Source organism: Xenopus laevis, chromosome 6L (genome assembly GCF_017654675.1).
Source record: "Xenopus laevis strain J_2021 chromosome 6L, Xenopus_laevis_v10.1, whole genome shotgun sequence".
Lineage (NCBI taxonomy): Eukaryota > Metazoa > Chordata > Amphibia > Anura > Pipidae > Xenopus > Xenopus laevis.
Genome location: NC_054381.1, coordinates 151,172,939 through 151,191,718, shown reverse-complemented (window position 1 = coordinate 151,191,718; position 18,780 = coordinate 151,172,939). Strand labels below are relative to the sequence as shown.

The 18,780-nt window shown below is 40.8% G+C and overlaps 1 protein-coding gene across 2 annotated transcripts in view; it reads left to right on the top strand.

Moving 5' to 3' along the window:
- Positions 1–3,223: 3,223 nt before the first annotated feature.
- The window catches only part of LOC108719407 (transmembrane protein 65), a 47,547-nt gene continuing 31,990 nt past the window's right edge, over positions 3,224–18,780 (top strand). The window contains exon 1 of one of the 2 annotated variants that reach the window (XM_041566634.1): positions 3,224–4,459. In XM_041566634.1, the coding sequence (XP_041422568.1) occupies positions 4,189–4,459 (271 nt within the window). In that variant the 5' untranslated portion in view covers positions 3,224–4,188. The remainder of the gene's footprint in view (positions 4,460–18,780) is intronic. The other variant, XM_018268255.2, reaches the window with a different exon arrangement.

The following is an 18,780-nucleotide window of genomic DNA, read 5'->3' as shown; positions in this document are numbered from 1 at the left end:
ATGTAATAAATTGATCAGGAAGGCAGGGCCTGTGGTAGGCATACAATTAGAGACACTAGAGACCAGGCCTGGATTTGTGGAAAGGCCACCTAGGCCCGGGCCTAGGGCGGCAGGATTTTAGGGTGGCGGCATGCTTCCCAACCACACCCACATTGGTTCAAAAACACTGGGGATGCGCTGGAGATACAACCATTTTTTAAATTTCCCATGCACCAATCCCCATTGCTTTTGTCCGTCTGGAAGGGACAGGGGCGACGAACCGCAGTGGGCCTAGGGGCGCCCACTATGTAAATCCGGCCCTGCTAGAGACCACTTTAGAGAGAACGATGTTGATTAAAATAAGGAGGATTTTAGAAATTGACTCCCATCCTTTATACAAAACTTTGGAGCCTTATCATAGTACTTTTAACAATAGACTGATTTTTCCAAGATGTATGACTGATCGGTATAGGAAATCCTTTTTGCCGGCAGCTATTGCCAGGATCGGACTGGGCTGATGGGACACCGGGAAAAAACCCGATGGGCCCAGACCTCCTCCCTGCACGAATCTTCTTCCTGCTGCTGACCTCCCTTGTCCAGGCTGGTCCCTACAAAAACGTGGTGCGTGTGAGTGTTTATGCGCAGCTCTGGGGGGAAGTTTAATGACACTTGTGCATGGGGGCCTTGTGGGGGGCCCTGAGACAGCAGCCCCGGTGGGCCTCATGCCCCCCAGTCTGAACCTGGCTATTGCTGTCTTTAATTCTTCTCTTTTAGGTAGGTAGACAGTAGGTCCTACTGGTATTTTAGTTATTTGTCATCTTTTTTTATGTAAAATATGTGTGTTTAGTGTTAATGTATGTTATATGAGCTGCTCTGGTACAATCATTTCCTTCAGTATTAATAATCTATCTATCACTACAGTTTTCATCCTCTGAAAGAAGCCTTGGTACCTATATATCTAACAAATGTTTGCACAATGTAATACTTGTCCAACTTAAAGGAACATTAACATAAAAAAACGAAAGTTTTTGAAAGTAATGAAAATATCATGTGCTGACATAGGGTTGCCACCTTTTCAAAAAGATTTTACCGGCCAGTGGTGGGGGCAGCAACTAAAGGGGTGGGCCATGACACAAAAGGGCACAGACCGTGACACAAAAAGGGACAGAGCTGCGGGGGGTCATGCTGCATGGCGATGGCCAGAAGACGAAGAAAAGGTAAGTTTCCGCCGGAGGGCCAAGGGCTTTTGTTAAGGGTATTACAAAATTTGTAATACCGGCCCCGGCCTTAGTAGCTGTTTTACCGGTTAGGCCGGTAAAATACTGGCCGGGTGGCAAACCTATGTGCTGTTGCCCTGCACTGGTAAAACTGATGTGTTTGCTTCAGAAACACTACTATAGTTCCAGGGGTGCTTCGCCAATGAGGCAAGTTGAGGCTGTCGCCTCAGGCGGCAGCGCCCCACTAGGTACCCCGGAAAGTGAATTTCCGGGGGAGGAGGGGCAGCAGCAACTGCTGCTGCCTCAGGCGGCGGAGGGGCCAGGATCGCCCCTGTATAGTTCACATAAACAAGCTGCTGTGTAGCAATGGCGGAAATTGAAAAAAGGTTATATGACTAGGGTTGCCACCTATATGGTTTTGACCTGGACAGCCCTGTATTTTGATGGGCTACCTGGGTCAAAACTTCCTGCCTGGTTTTCCAAATAAGGAAAACCGGGCAGGATCATTCCCCATGATTGACACGACAATCAGCCAATCACTGCATCATAGCCCCGCCCACTGACATCATGGCCCACCGTCCCATGTCACAGTCCCGCCCCCTATGCCATGGCCCCGCCCCTGCCCAGTTAAATAGTGGATAACAGATAACACCATTATGTTCTACAGAGTTTATCTGCTGTGTAACCTGAGCCGTTTCTTCTTTGAATGGCTGCCCCCATTGCTACACAGCAGCTTGTTTATATAAACTATAGTAGTACTTATCTGTTATCTACTGTGTATCCTGTGCTTGAATGGCTGCTCCCATGGCTACGCAGCAGCGTGTTTATATAAACTATAGTAGTACCTATCTGTTATCTACTGTGTATCCTGTGCTTGAATGGCTGCCCCCATGGCTACACAGCAGATTGTTTATATAAACTATAGTAGTACTTATCTGGTATCTACTGTGTATCCTGTGCTTGAATGGCTGCCCCCATTGCTATACAGCAGCTTGTTTATATGAACTATAGTAGTACTTATCTGTTATCTACTGTGTATCCTGTGCTTGAATGGCTGCCCCCATGGCTACACAGCAGCTTGTTTATATAAACTATAGTAGAACTTATATGTTATCTACTGTGTATCCTGTGCTTGAATGGCTGCCCCATGGCTACACAGCAGCTTGTTTATATAAACTATAGTAGTACTTATCTGTTATCTACTGTATATTCCATGCTTGAATGGCTGCCCCATGGCTACACAGCAGCTTGTTTATATAAACTATAGTAGTACTTATCTGTTATCTACTGTGTATCCTGTGCTTGAATGGCTGCCCCCATGGCTACACAGCAGCTTGTTTATATAAACTATAGTAGAACTTATATGTTATCTACTGTGTATCCTGTGCTTGAATGGCTGCCCCATGGCTACACAGCAGCTTGTTTATATAAACTATAGTAGTACTTATCTGTTATCTACTGTATATTCCATGCTTGAATGGCTGCCCCATGGCTACACAGCAGCTTGTTTATATAAACTATAGTAGTACTTATCTGTTATCTACTGTGTATCCTGTACTTGAATGGCTGCCCCCATGGCTACACAGCAGCTTGTTTATATGAACTATATTAACATTTCTGAAGCAAACACATCAGTTTTACCAGTACAGGGCAACCCTTAGGGTTGCCACCTGGCTAGTATTTTAGTGTCCTGGCCGGTAAAAATGATGGTTGATCCCAATGTTATTAATAGGGAACAAAGATAAATATATAGGAAGGCCGGTAATTTTTTCCAGAAAAGGTGGCAACCCTAGCAACACTGCATTTATATTACTTTATAACGCTTTCATTTTTTTGATGATACTGTTGCTTTAAAAGGGACTATGTGAAGCTGAGGCTGTGGGCAAGTACTGTAGCCCCTACCTACATCTCCCCCTTGCTCACACTCACACACAACATTCGTTCCCAAACCCCTCCTTAGTTTGCATACCTAGTACGCATGCGCTTTCCCTGGAGCGCGCCGCACGCTCCCAGCCAATGAGCGCGCTCGGGAGTTGACGCATGCGCAGTACCCGGAAGAGCTGGGACAGCGTAAAGAGGGGCTGGCTTAGAAGGTTTATAGGTCCGTGAATATCGCCGCTGCTTCTCACCGCTGGATTATTGGGGGAGAGTTGTCGACACTCGACCGGGACTCGCAGCGCAAAGACTGGGTTTAAGAGGAGCCGGGCTGCAAACCGTTCCTTCCCCTCCGTACGGACTGGATTCCTAGTCTGACCCGGACTCTCTCTACATGCACAGCCTGCTCTGTGTCGGGCTCCCATCCACACCCTGCCCGCACCTCTCACTGCTCACTCCTTGCACTTTCACTGCTCACTAATTGTACTCTCACTGCACTTCCAATCACTCACATGTGCAGCACCCTGCACCCTCCCCACTGTAGCCAGTGACAGGGACCCCCAGCAGCACCCAGCACCCTATACTGCACCTGAGCCACATACTGATTTACTCTACCCTGATTTTTATATATCACTATAATACCTGCAACTCTCACCTCCTCATTATTATTATTATTATTATTATTATTTCTATATCCCTTTTATTTACCTTATTCTCTTATTCTGCAGCATCCACAGGGGTGCCCAGACTTGAGAGGCTTCTGTATCTGATTTTATATTAGGAATCACTAAGAAATAATCATCCTCGTTCATTATAAAGCGATTACATTTAATAGTGCTACACCATTTAGAAAAATTGCACGTGCTTCCAAAAGACCCCCAAACCCCTTATAAAAAAAACAAGCGTAATGATAATAGGCGTAAGCTGTGTAGACCACAATAAGGATATGATTCAGCTGGAGTAATGGTAGTTGGACACTAAGGTTGATCTATGCACAGTTCTGTATAGGGTGTGACATCCCCAAATCACTCTACGTCCCCTTTCACTATACACGCCCCCCACACCATTGAGCTGACAGCAGCTTTATCGCTGAAACCAGCTGAAAACACACAATACAATGTCAATGTTCCCTTTTGTGAGTCGGACTGCTCTGCGTCCTGCTGTGTATCTGAAGACATGGAGCAGGCTAGGGGTAGGCAAGCAACAGTGCACCGGGGGCGCAGCCATGCTGAGCTGCAGGTTATTGGGCACTCACCCAAGAAAGGAGCCTATTGAATCCCTAAACACGGCTCAAGGGGCCAAGGACTTCATCTACAGCCTGCACTCCACTGAGAGGAGCTGCCTCCTGCGGGAGCTGCACAAATTTGAATCTATAGCAATTGCACAAGGTGAGTGGAATGTGCCCTTACGTTTCCTTTTTAGGAATACTAGGGGATAGATGTAGCTTTATGTATTTATTTTTCTTTGCATGCCAGGTTTCCATGTGATCATTTTAAATTGGACAGTGTGGCCTTCAGTTGTTGCTGAACTGCAGCCCTAGACTACAGGGTGGATGTCTTGTTGATCATAAAGCCATTTGGTATAGATTGCCCAAACTTGGCACATATACTATGCGTGTGCGTGTGTATGCATGTGGTTTTTTGTGCTAAAATCATTAGTGTAACTGCCTGGTGCCCACCATGGAAAGTGACCAGGGCTGTCTTTCTGTCTAGATGTTTGGCTCATTGATGTTGTTTATAATGCTATAATACACAAAAGCCATGAATATCTTGTAAATTATATCCTTATAAACGGTGAGTAGTGATGTCATCCGTTATAAACAGCGAGTAGTGATGTCATTTTCCTCACATGACTCGCCTAAAACTTGTGTATTATAATAAATAAAGTACCCCTTGTTGTAAAAAATGAGGATATTAGAAGTTACCTCGGAGTTCCATGACCTGTATAAAAACACTCGGCCTTTGGACTGGTGTATTTATATAGTCGTGGAACTCCTCTGTGACTTTTAATATCCTTATAGTTTACAATAGGGGGTACTTTATCCACTATACATGGCACCAAATCCTATTTGGGGTGTTTGGCCATGCATATTCATTTAAAATTACACCTGCTGCCCCCCATAGTGTTAACAGGGAGGCAAGCCCAAAAATAGAATTTAGGCTAACAAAAATTCTAACCAACTTCTAATTCTAACCAACTTTTCAATATACATAATCTACACATTTCCAATAGTTTTCAAAGTCATTTGTAAATGTAATTGATATTGACAGCTGTAACTCTCTGGCTCTTTCCGCTCTCAGAGCCCTGATGGGTTTGACTATTGAAACAATGTAGCAGAAGCCAGCCGATTAACAGTCCTGTGGCCAAGCATGTAAGGCTCATTTCTGCTACATTGTTTCAAGACACAGAACCAGCAGTGCAAAAAGACAATGAAATGGAATGCCAATTGTAATTACATTAACAAATCATGGTTTTTTTGGTTTCAATATTTTTTTTTATTATTTTTGATTTTTAGCTTATAACATTGCATTTTTCCATCACAATTGTAAATTCGTATAATACCACCTATATCGACTATAAGTAGCAAGTGTTACAATATATTTATCCAGGTTAGAGGATCTATTAAGATGCCATGATCCCACAGAACAGAATATACATAACATTGTAACAAGGGATATGGGGGGAGAAAAGGGTTGCAGTAATGTACAAATTAAAAGTTAAAGAATAAAAATAAAAAGGGGAAGATCGTAAAACGAAATAAAAACATTCTAGTAACTGCACTGAGTGTAATATGATCTAAGTAACAAATCCTGTTTTTAATGACTGTATACTGTGTTGGAAAGTAGCTTAGAATTTTATTTTCTTTCATCATGCAGAATATTATTTTTGGGTTTATAGCCCCTTTAAGTCCATCCAAGGCCTAGTGTTTTATAGCAGACTTGTCTGGCCCTATGATAGTTGCAGCATCACTGTCCCTTCCTCTCGGTAACACCAGGACTTCCTATTGGCTGGTCCTTCCTGACCGTAACGAAATAGGTAACCATTCAGCATTAAATCGGAAGAGGACCCTTGCCTGATATTTTTATTTTTCTAATGTGTTTCTGGCAGTGAATGAGATGCCGTCATGTGCCTGGGAATATAATAGTCAGGCTGCAATGTGAGCAGTGATTCATAGGTCTGGGAGCATATGCTTCTCCGCTGCGGAACCTCTCACCATGAATCAACAATGCCAGCTAATTCTTTCCTTGCTGGGTTTATTTTTAGACATTTTACAGTTTCTGAGAGTTTTATGCTGTAAAAAAGAAGCGTTCTTGTCTCAACAGCACTCGTATAACTATAAAGACTTCTTTATGCCTACCCTGCTGCACTTCGGCTCTGGTTGAACTACAACTACCAGGATCCTCTGGCAGGAGGCCGACATATCAGGGAAAGCAGCCTTTCACTAATTACATGATGAAGATCTGGGTGGGGAGGGGGATATGGTGTTTTTACTCGTTTCTACTATATTACTGCAGGATAGGGGAATAGAATATCTGTTGCACTCTTTATTTCCTGCACATGCAGTTGAGCCTCAGGAAGAAGGCAGTACAGAGGATGATAAAGCTTCCATATTGCTTAGGTATACATGTGAAAACGCAGTGCTTCAGTTTGTTCCTTTGTCCTATGTGTAGACTGCGCCAAGGTTTCATTTAGGCAATGTTTTTGACAACAGCAGACTTGAAATATAAGCATAGGGCCTTTAAAGGAAAAGGAAAGGTTAAAACTAAGTAAGCTTTATCAGAAAGGTCTATATAAATACACCAGTAAACCCTCAAAGTAATGCTGCTCTGAGTCCTCTGTCAAAAGAAACACTGTATTTCTTTCCTTATATTCTGTACACATGGTCTTCTGTATCAGACTTCCTGTCTTCAGTTTAAACCTTCAGGTCTTGGGCTTGAGCATGCCCAGTTTGCTCCTCACCCCCTCCCTTCCCCTCTCCTGTCCCTGCTGTAATCTGAGTCCAGAGCTATGAGTGAGCAGGGAGAGACTCAGGCAGGAAGTGGTCAAACTAATATGGCAGCTGCTATCCTAAACAAACAGAGAGAGTTTCTATAGTTGTTTACTCCTTTATGGTAAAGCATTCTACAGAATAAATATAGTCTTACAGCTTGCACTATTGTGGCTAATCTATTGGCAAAAAACTGCCTCTGTAGCTTTCCTTCTTGTTTAAAGGAGAAGGAAACCCTTTCGGCGCAAAATCCCTCACCCGCGTAGGCCCTCCTCCCCCCCGGGCAAATGCCCCTAACTTGTTAGTCACCCCTCCATGCAGGTCCTCTCTTGCCGATTTCACGGGCGCCATCTTCGTCCGATCGCTCTTTTTCCTGTACTGATCAAATGCCTCCTACTTCGCATGCGCCGCCAAACAATGATCAGTACAGGAAGAAGAGCGATCGGACAAGGATTGCGCCTATGCAATCGGCAAGAGAGGACCTGCATGGAGGGGTGACTAACAATTTAGGGGCATTTGCCCGGGGGAGGGGGGCCTACGGGGGGAGGGGGTGGAGTTTTGCACCAAAAGGGTTTCCTTTCCCTTTAAACAGAAATGAACTGGTACCTTTGCATATGTTCAGCTTCTGTTCCATACATGACTACCAAGTACACACCCACGCGCAATTAGTTTCAGAGACTGATTAGTCAGCTTATTGTGCACCCAAGACCTGTTAGAGCAGAGGCAGGGAGAACTATCATGAAAATGAAAATTTTATATAAGCTTCATCATACTGAAATAAGAAGTTTTCTAAATATTATCAGTGAAAAATTCTGAACTGTTTCTGAAATGTTCTGAATATGTTTTATTATCCACCCTCTCAGCATTTGTCTGTCTTCATGCAGGAGTTGACCTTTAAATCCGATATATCTTATTGGGGGGGCTCCTTTTGCCTTGAAGATGTATTAGAGCTCACTCTATTAAAGTCACCAGAAATCCTGTCTCTCTACATGCAGGATATGTGCCAAAGTCTGTTATTTTGTTACATTTTGTTTGTGCTGGAATCCGTATTTACATCTGCTAGGAAAGGGAGCACCCCCTCCTATAAGATATATTGGATCTAACTGTGAATGAATATCTGACACCCAACTGCTGCATGAAGAGAGAATGAAGACAAACAGTGAAGATAAACTTGATTATCTCAGAAATGATGAAAAATATTTAATTGATTGTATTTAGAAAGTTTCTTATTTCAGTATGATGAAGCTTATATTAAATTTTCATTTTCACGATCGTTCCTTCTTGCTACCTGAAAGAAATAAGTGTCACAGGAAAGTAAGGGTCACTGGGCTGTGCCATCAGACGGCATCTGTTACCGTGTTTCAGGAGTCAGAACCAAAAGTGCAGAGATTATAAACAGCCTGACAGTGCCCTAGATCATACAAGCTTTACAGCCTCCCCTAAAAACTGTTTTCATTTTCCCAATATATATGAGAGCATAGTTTACTGTAATGATCCCCAAAATCCATCATTTTTTTTAATTTGACCACATACTGTACTGAACCAGATCTGAACCCAAATAGCCTTATACATATTTGATACAGGTATGGAACCTGTTATCCAGAATACTCGGGACCTGGGGTTTTCTGTATAATGGATCCTTCTGCAATTTGGATCTTCACATCTTAAGTCTACTAGAAAATCATGTAAACATTAAATAAACTGGTTTTGCTTCCAATAAGGATTAATTATATCTTAGTTGGGATCAAGTACAAAGCTACAGTTTTATTGCTGCAGAGAAAAAGGAAATCCATTTTAAACATTTGGATAAAATGGAGTCTACGGAAGACAGCATTTCCGTAATTCTGAGCTTTCTGGATAACTGGGTTCAGGATAACAGATCCCATACCTGTACAAATAAAAATAACTGCATGATCTGTGACCAAATGTGCAGTCACACACTTAGGGGTTTATATTCATATCCGCTAAAGACGTGGGATTCAGCTGAATTCTGCAAAAAATTATTCCTCAACTGAATTCTGGATCCGGTGCATCTCTAGTTTATTGTTTGCACTTAATGTTCTTCCCTACACATCTGCATGTGCTTCTAGTAGAGGTGGTGTATGTTAAATGTCTCCAGCTGTAGAAAGAACAGTCCCAAACAATTGCTAAAACATTTTTGGTTTGCCCAATGCCATTTAAAAGGCCAGTGCCAACTTGATTTGTTGACTAATTTAGTAGAGTTCTGTAAGATTTTATAAGCCATGATAATTGGACAGCACAAGCTTGTTATTCCAACTGGTTTTGCAGGATTTTGGAATCCCATAATTAGTGTTTAGTTAATTTGGATATATTAGTCTGCAACTAAGCAAAAGCGCTGATATAATGAATTTGAAACCACAGTGCCACCTGCTGTTTATTTCAGCTGACTAGACACAGACATGGTAGAAAATTAAGTTAGTGAGAAAAGAAAAGTCTTGTGAAGTTACTCTGCTTAGATCTGACCAGTACTGACTACTGTACAGGTGTGGGATCCGTTATCCGGAAAGGCCATCTCCCATGTACTCCATTTTATCCAAATTTTTAAAATTGATTTTCCTTTTTCTATGTAATAATAAAACAGTAGCTTGTACTTGATCCCAACTAAGATATAATGAATCCTTATCGGAAGCAAAACCAGCCTATTGGGTTTATTTAATGTTTAAATGATTATTTAGTAGAATGAAGGTATGCAGATACAAATTATGGAAAGATTCTTTATCTGGAAAACCCCAGGTCCGGAGCATTCTTGATAACAGGTCCCATATCTGTACTGTTATTCTCGTTAGCCTTGCAGATCAATAGCAGAAGCCAGTTAAACACACAAAATTCTTTACACCCGCATGCAAGGAAGAAGGAATTTGTTCATTGTAGATTAGAGGTCCCTGCAGATATGAAATAAGAATCATGAGTCAGCAGAGCAGTTCATGACTGTGCTGTAAAAGCTAGAATTTACTGTCCAAGCAGGATATTATTATGGAACATGGTGCTGGTTTTCTCCTTAAATCCTAGGTACTTTGGAGAGACCTCTTATAAACTGAAGGAGTAATCATGGAACATTGGAGAAATAATGTTGGGCAAGATACTTTCATTATCTGGACTACTATATAAGTATGGCAGTGGGAATATAAAAGTCTGCAATAAGGTCTGGCTATATAAGCTCCAGAACGAACATATAGCTATACTGTATACTCACTAATACAAGGCTAATGGCACTGGGTGCCACACAATCAGCTCATATTAGCTCCCACTATATAATATACACACACACGTGTGTGTATATTTATATATATATATATGTATATATATATATATATATATCTATACATATATATATATATATATATATATATATCTATCTATCTATCTATCTATCTATCTATCTATCTATCTATCTATATATATATATATATATATATCTATCTATACATATATATATATATATATATATATATATATATATATATATATATATATATATATATCTATACATATATATATATATATATATATATATATCTATACATATATATATATATATATATATATATCAATACTAAACTAACTGTACTTCTTAAGTTCACAATAGCCTTGGATATTTGTCCTCTATACTTGTAAAGAGTAGTTATGTCCATTCGCAAGTTAATTTTCTTCATCTCCAACCTTCGTCTTTCCTCAAGTGTTATACAGGGGTGTATATCTGCATAAATGCCCCAAAATTATCCTTGCCTTGTGAGTGTCCAGAAATATAATTTCATATTCTTTCTGGCACACCTGTTGTGGGCCTTTCCGCTCGCCACATGAACTACCACCTAGGTAACTGTTTAAGCATCTTAACAAGCAATTTACTTACAATAACTGATCGTTGAGAGCATTAAAGGGAAACTATACCCCTGAACAATGTAGGTCTCTCTAAAAAGATATTGCATAAAACAGCTCACATGTAAAACCCTGCTTTTTGTAAATAACCCATTTTCATAATAATCTACTTTTTTAGTAGTATGTGCCATTGGATAATCATGAAAAGAAAACCATACATGTTAGGTCACATGAGCCCATGTCTGGACTGGGAGTCGAAATAGGCCCTGCCATTGCAAGTACATAGAGGCCCAAACAGCCCTCAACCAGCCTATTAAATAGTGACTTTCTAGGGCACCATACAGCAGCCCGCTTTGGAATTTGCCAGAACCCACAGATTGCCAGTCTGGGCTTGCATGAGCCAATTAATAGACCGAGTTGTGTCTTTTGCTTCCACACTTCTTCCTGTTACAGTTAGAGCTGCAGTATTTCTGGTCTGGTGATCTCTTAGGCAGCACACAGACCATCACGAAATGGTGTTTCAAGGGAAGATATGTAAAAGGGCAATATTTACATATATATATATTCCAGTTTGATAAGATTCTTTAATATGCCACTTAAGTTAGATATAATTGTTGCTCAAGTATTCATTTTGGGGTTAAAGTTTTCCTTTAAAGGGGCGGTTCACCTTTGAAGTAACTTCAGCAGCTTAATTGTAAAAGACACATTCAACGTTCAATATTTGATGAAGGTTCATGGTCCCTCAAGGGGGTCTGTACATGCCCCATTAAGAACTGATCATTTACTACCGGGTCGGCCAGGAGAGCCAATTTTTCGCATATGTGGCCAGCTTTAGATTACCTTTTAATGTAATAGGAATTTTCTCCAGTTTTATTCCTAGGCCAGCGGGTATTCCGTGCACTGTTGGAGCGGAGCATACACTGACTTCTGTGGGGGGAAATTATTGCCAGTTCTTGTCCCTGGGAACACAGTGTGTGCTGAAATGAGCAGAAAGAATCTAATAGCTGCAGCTGATGAAATATTAAAGCAACATGTGGCTCTTCCATGCTGGTAGCTCATTTGCACTCTTCATAAAGGGATATTTTTGGATGCGTTTTGAAAGGGTCAAATTATGGCCAAAAAAAAAATCTAAATGCAGTGAGAATGGTTAAAGGATAAGTAAACTTTAAAAATAAGTGAATGTAAAATTGATGAGGGTGCTATTCTAACTTTTGCAATGTACATTCATTATTTTTAATTTCAATATATTAAAGGTTACATGTACATGAACATCAATGAATTTTGTTCCAACAGCATTTTCTGACCAGTCTGACCACCAAGTAGTCAAGGAAGTTGTCAGGAGAAAGAAAGAGGCTGCTCTGATGTTCTTCTGGTTATGAATATAATTATAAACCTTTCTCAAATCTTTCCTAACCAGAACAACATCAGAGCAGCCTGGTCATTGATGTTAACAGTACATGTATCCTTTAATATATTGGAATTTAAAATAAAGTATGAATATACACTGCAAAAGTGCATACCTAGTAGATATGATTTCCTTATATATAAGGCGACTGCTGAACGCTGGCATATGGCCCTTTGGTAGAGCATTTGGCATGTTAGCGTTGAGCTGGGATTTTCGCCCTGTGGGGATGCTGTTTGTGTTCAGAATTATTCTTGTCGGTCAAGACAGGGAAGAAAGGCAGGTTGGTCCCTTGGGAAAGGGGAGGGAGGGAAGCTTTAATTGTCTGTAACAGAAGGCACAGCAATTCTTTGTTCAGGAGTAGCAATCAAGTGCAGAGAGATTGTCATCTGTGAATTCATCAGGCAGCCTCGTATCAGTCATCTTGGCTTCTGATTGGACAATGAAAAACGAACAGCATGGAAACCATGACACTTCTAGCCGTTAATAAACAGAGGGTGACAAATCTGTGTATAGCATGACTGTTCCCTTCGGACGAGTGATTGCATTCTATCACCTTTTCACAAGCACCGACGTTATGGTTATAGTCACCTCGGGCAAACCGCTAATGAAAACCTGATTTGACAAACGGGATCAATAATTACCCAGATCGTTTAAGTCGTCTCCACGGACACAACTGTCAGTTTATGCTGAGACAGAAAATAGGTTAAAAATAAGAATGAGTGGCGGATTTTAAAAGCAAGAGAGGTTCTGTATGGAAAGTGCAGTGCACTGCGTGTGAGACGTGTAGCTCAAATGATGTGGTGCCTGGTAAAGATACAGTAGAAGCCCCATTTTACGTTTTTCAGGGGACCAGGCAAAATTATGTAAAATCGGAAAAAAATGTAAAATCAGGGAAATGTGTTAAAGTAACTTTTTCTTCAAATACTGAAATGATATAAGCACAGGTGTTTGGTTTACTTTGAGATACAATATTAAGTGTGTTAATAACAAGGGTTAAACATTGCAGGGTTAATGTTACACTATGGGGGGCATAGACTCTCTGTCAGTCACATACACAACCTAAAGCAATAAGTGATTAGTGCAGGACTGTATAAGGGGCAGACTCATTGCAATTGACCATTTACAGGCAGAACCATGGCAGAATATACATCTGGTTAGTTTTTAAACCCCTTTATTTCACAAATATTCATAGAGGGAGAAAAAGTGGGAACATCAGGACAACATTTTGATGTAAAATCCGGAAAAACATGACTTAAAATCAGGGAATGCACCCATTGAAATGCATTATAAATTGGTGGGGCCACAAATAAAAAATGTAAAATGCGGGAAAACATAAAAATCAGGGTAATTAAAATCAAGGTTTCACTGTATATGTAATATAGAGTTGCCATATTGCTTGCCTCCGCTGGGACATTCTCCAGGCAGAATGGCTTATATCGGCAGACTTGTCCACAGATGCCCATACAGACTGACTGATTTGTAAAGCAATTTTTTCACAGACAGACTGATTCATACGCAGATGCCCATACAGACAGACCAATTTGTACATTGATGCCCTTACGACAGACTGACGTAGTGATGTGCGGGCCGGCCCGATACCTGCGGGTCGGGCGGGTGCTGGCCGACCTTGCACTCTTCTTCACGGGTGTATGTTGAGCTCTACCCTTGCTCTCCCTGCCCGCCACTGTCAAATGCTGGCTTCTGACTTTTGTGTTCTTTCTTTTATATACTGTGAATAAGAAAAACAAGAAATAGACTTCTCCAGCTCACCGATCTTCCCTTCATCCAGGTTCTCAATCAACAATGTCCCCACTGTAAGTACATCAAAAACTCCACAGGCTGATGGCACTTCTGGATAAGTTTATTGGAAAAAACTGCTGTAAACTGCCTAACGCGTTTCGGGATTGTATCCCTGAGCCTATGATTAAGGGATACAATCCCGAAATGTGTTAGGCTGCGCCTGCTTGCCCCTTTTGTGACATCATCGGGCGGGCCGGCGCGGATCTATAAAAGGAACCCGAAAGTCGGATGCGGGCAGGCACGGGCTACCCTAACCCGCTGCTTCTTCACCCATACCTGACCCTAACCTGCTGCTTCTCCACCCATACCTGACCCTAACCTGCTGCTTCTCCACCCATACCTGACCCTAACCCGCTGATTCTCCACCCATACCTGACCCTAACCCGCTGATTCTCCACCCATACCTGACCCTAACCCGCTGCTTCTCCATCCATACCTGACCCTAATCCGCTGCTTCTCCATCCATACCTGACCCTAACCCGCTGCTTCTCCACCCATACTTGACCCTAATCCGCTGCTTCTCCACCCATACCTGACCCTAACCCGCTGCTTCTCCACCCATACCTGACCCTAATCCGCTGCTTCTCCACCCATACCTGACCCTAATCCGCTGCTTCTCCACCCATACCTGACCCTAACCCGCTGCGTCTCCACCCATACCTGACCCTAATCCGCTGCTTCTCCACCCATACCTGACCTTACCCGGTCAGGCACAAGAAGGCCGCGAACAGGGAGAGCGGAAGGAAGAGCTCACGCGAAGCCGCCCGCGACCCAACAAAGCAGTGTCGAAGTCGACCTGACCCCCAGGTGTAGTGCTGGCCCGCAAATCACTATCGTACATCTGTGCCCATATAGACAGACTGACTGGTACAGCAATGCCCATATAGACAGACTGACTCGTACACTTGTCCTCATACCCACAATTATTGTTCTGTGCCAAGCGACATCTGGCATCGTGTTCTGAATTCTCTCACCCTGGCATCAGGCTGCAGCTGGTGTCTTGGACCAAGGCACATCCATGGGGAGATCTGTAACGACACCAGGTTCCTATTCCAAATGGGCTCTGGCTAATCTGAAACCTATTTGTGAAAAAAAAAGAAAAATAAATTAGAGCTTTAGAATGTCTTGGGCCAGTAAAACAATAAAGTGGTTGTTTACCTTCCAACACTTTTTCAGTTCCTTTGTTTTCAGATTGTTCACCAGAAATATACTTTTTTCATTTACTTTCTATTTACTATTTATGACTGTTTTTCTAATATTGAATTTCTGATCATTTGGGGGCTATATACTTTCCCGTATACCCTGAGGTCCTCATCACCCACTGCCCCTAAGGGCAAGGGAGAAATGGTACCTGAAGCACATGTAGCAAGACAGGCATGTTTACCTAATGGAAATTCTCAAAACACCCCTTGTGACATAAGTCTAATAGTAACTGACATTTTCATTGTCATTGTACTACAGAAAATGGTAAACCATGATTATTTCTTTTATTTTAAACCTTGCCAATTCTTTTCCCATTGGGATATTTTAATTTAAATTGCTGTACTCCCTTCCTGTATTTCTGATCTACACGCAGCTTAGTCTACGGACTTTTATTTATTTATTTTTTTTGCGCCCAGGTGGCAAGTAATCGAGATCTGTAGCATATATATTATGGGGGTTATTTACTAAAACTTGAGTTTTTATTAAAACAAAGTGGATCTAACTCTACTCCACGAATTTAACTTATTTATCAATATTTCTTCTTGGTCAGGGTGGAAAAATGTTGAGACAAATTAGTGTGTCCGTTTGAATTGTGCTCCGAAAACTCGACTTTCTCTAATTGTAGCAACGAAAACTCATGTTTATTTGATTATTGGTGAAACCAGTGTAGGTCAAAAAACATATTCAGGGGCATCTAACATTGACTTCTGCATGACCTCGACTGGTTTGAGATGGAATATTTTCGGGTTCGTATTTTCAGCAGGTTTGGGGTGTAATAAAGCTCAAAAAATTCAAGTTTTTGCCTCCTTTCATGCCATCTGCACCTCTAGATAATCATTGTCTGTCATGTGTATAATATATTCCATTCTGCATTATCAGTTCATGTGTGACATTATGGTTTACTCCGTTCCTGGAATTGAATGTGTTATTTGTGTTTTTTTTAAATACATAAATGAAAGGATCGTTTTAGAGACAAATATTATCCTGCGATAAAAGACCAGCGCTCAATAGGGATCAGTAGTTATTTAAATGTGAAATAATAAAATGGTTTGTGACATAAAGAACTGAGGTTTAAGGCAATATGTTTTTTTTTTGTTCCCCAATGTGCTTGGTTTCATGTGAATTTTAGGAATCTGTAGCTTCGGCAGATACAGTGCACTGCGGGTTACGCCTGCACAATGGAATGTTGGCATAGGAGAAATATGTTATACTGGAACCTTCCACTTGTTCTGAGCAGAGAAGGGGACTGGCAGATACTGTATCATATGGGAATGGCTGAAAAAGGAACACTCAAGCTATCGTTTTTTTCTTCCTCTCAAAGCCCTTGTGTTTTTATGGTCATGGCTCTTTGGTGGCTACAAATAGCCTGATACAGTTCCCTATATGCAGTTCGTAAACTACAAATGCCTGCAGTAGCCAAAGTCTGCTTAACATTTCTACGAAATGTAGTTAAAGGAAAACTATACCCCCCAAAATGAACACTTAAGCAACAGATAGTTCATATCATATTAAGTGGCATATTAAAGAATCTTACCAAACTGGAATATATATTTAAGTAAATATTGCCCTTTTACATCTCTTGCCTTGAGCCACCATTTCGTGATGGTCTGTGTGCTGCCTCAGAGATCACCTGACCAGAAATACTGCAGCTCTAACTGTAACAGGAAGAAGTGTGGAAGCAAAAGACACAACTCTGTTAATTGGCTCATGTGACCTAACATACAGTACAGTGAATCCTACGATCCCAGGGGGCGGCCCTTATTTTTTAAAATGGCAATTTTCTATTTATGATTACCCAATGGCACATACTACTAGAAAAGTATATTATTATGAAAATGGTTTATTTACACGAAGCAGGGTTTTACATATGAGCTGTTTTATGCATTATCTTTTTATAGAGACCTACATTGTTTGGGGGTATAGTTTTCCTTTAAAGTTTTCCACCCAAAGAACCTGCCCATAATTTGGAAGAAGCACCCAACATGATAACTTATAGAAGATACTACGTAAGTGTTTATATAGTGAGTAAAGTGTCCCCTCTTGTAATATTATAAGTTACTGAGGAGTTTCATGACCATACAGGTCATGGAACTCCGAGGTAACTTCTAATATACTCATATTTTACAACTGGGGGTACTTTATTTATTATAATACACAAATTTCAGTGATTCATGTGACAGACATGACATCAGAACTCACCGTTTATAACTGATGACATCAGAGCTCATGGTTTATATAGTGAATAAAGTACCCCCTCTTATAAAATATAAGGATATTATAAGTCACCGAGGAGTTTCATGACCATATAAAAACACAAGGCCGAAGGCCGAGTGTTTTTATACAGGTCATGAAACTCCGAGGTAACTTCTAATATCCTCATATTTTGCAACTGGGGGTACTTTATTTATTATAATACACAAGTTTCAGTGAGTCATGTGACAAATGACATCAGAACTCACCGTTTATAAGGATATAATTTAAAGCATAGTCATGGCTTTTGTGTATTATAAGGATATAATTTACAAGATATTCATAGCTTTTGTGTATTATAAGATTATAAATTACTGGAAGTCATACAGGTAGGAGACCTGTTAACCAGAATGCTTTGGACCAGATGTTTTCCCAATAAGGGGTCTTTCCATACTAAAACAATCATTTAATCATGAATTAAATTAAACCCAAATAGGTTTGTTTTTCCTCCACTAAGGATTCATTTTATCTTAGTTGGGATTAAGTACATGGTTCGGTTTTATTATTACACAGGAAAAGGAAATTGTTTTTAGAAATATGAATTATTTAATTGAAATGGAGGCGATGGGAGACGGCCTTCCTGTAATTCAGGGCTTTCTAGATTGCGGGTTTCCGGATAATTGTTCCCATACCTGTTGTGCTCTGCAGGTATCCGTTTAAAGCATGTTTTTTTTTTTTTATTGCACCGTATGTACAATCGGATGGGTGGTAGAAAGAATAGTTCCAGTCGTCTTTATTTAGAATCCTTTGACCTCTCAACACCATAAACATCAAGTTTCCCTGTGATGAAAGTACGAGGCTTAATATGTGTATACAAGATCTGAGCTGCAACAGAGTTATTTATATCTTGCATTATAGTAATCCTTCCTTTGCCAGAGGCCTTGCGTTGTACTAACATCAGCTTCCCAGTTAACTGATGGAACTGAAGTACACATCATGCTCCGGGGAAAGACTTCACATCTACATTGCTTTTGCAGTGTAAATAAAAATGTGTAATAAATAACATGTCATTATTTACATAAGCCACAAAGTCATACATTTGAGAAGTTTATAAGCCCAGAATGCACTTGGCATAGGGAGACCTCACATTTATTCTCATTGCTGTAGTTTTTTATTAAGGCCCAATCCTATTCATATTCCAGTCTCTTATTCAAATCAGTGCATGGTTGCTAAGGGAATTTGGACCCCAGTAACAGCTAAAATTGCTAACTGGAGAGCTGCTGAAT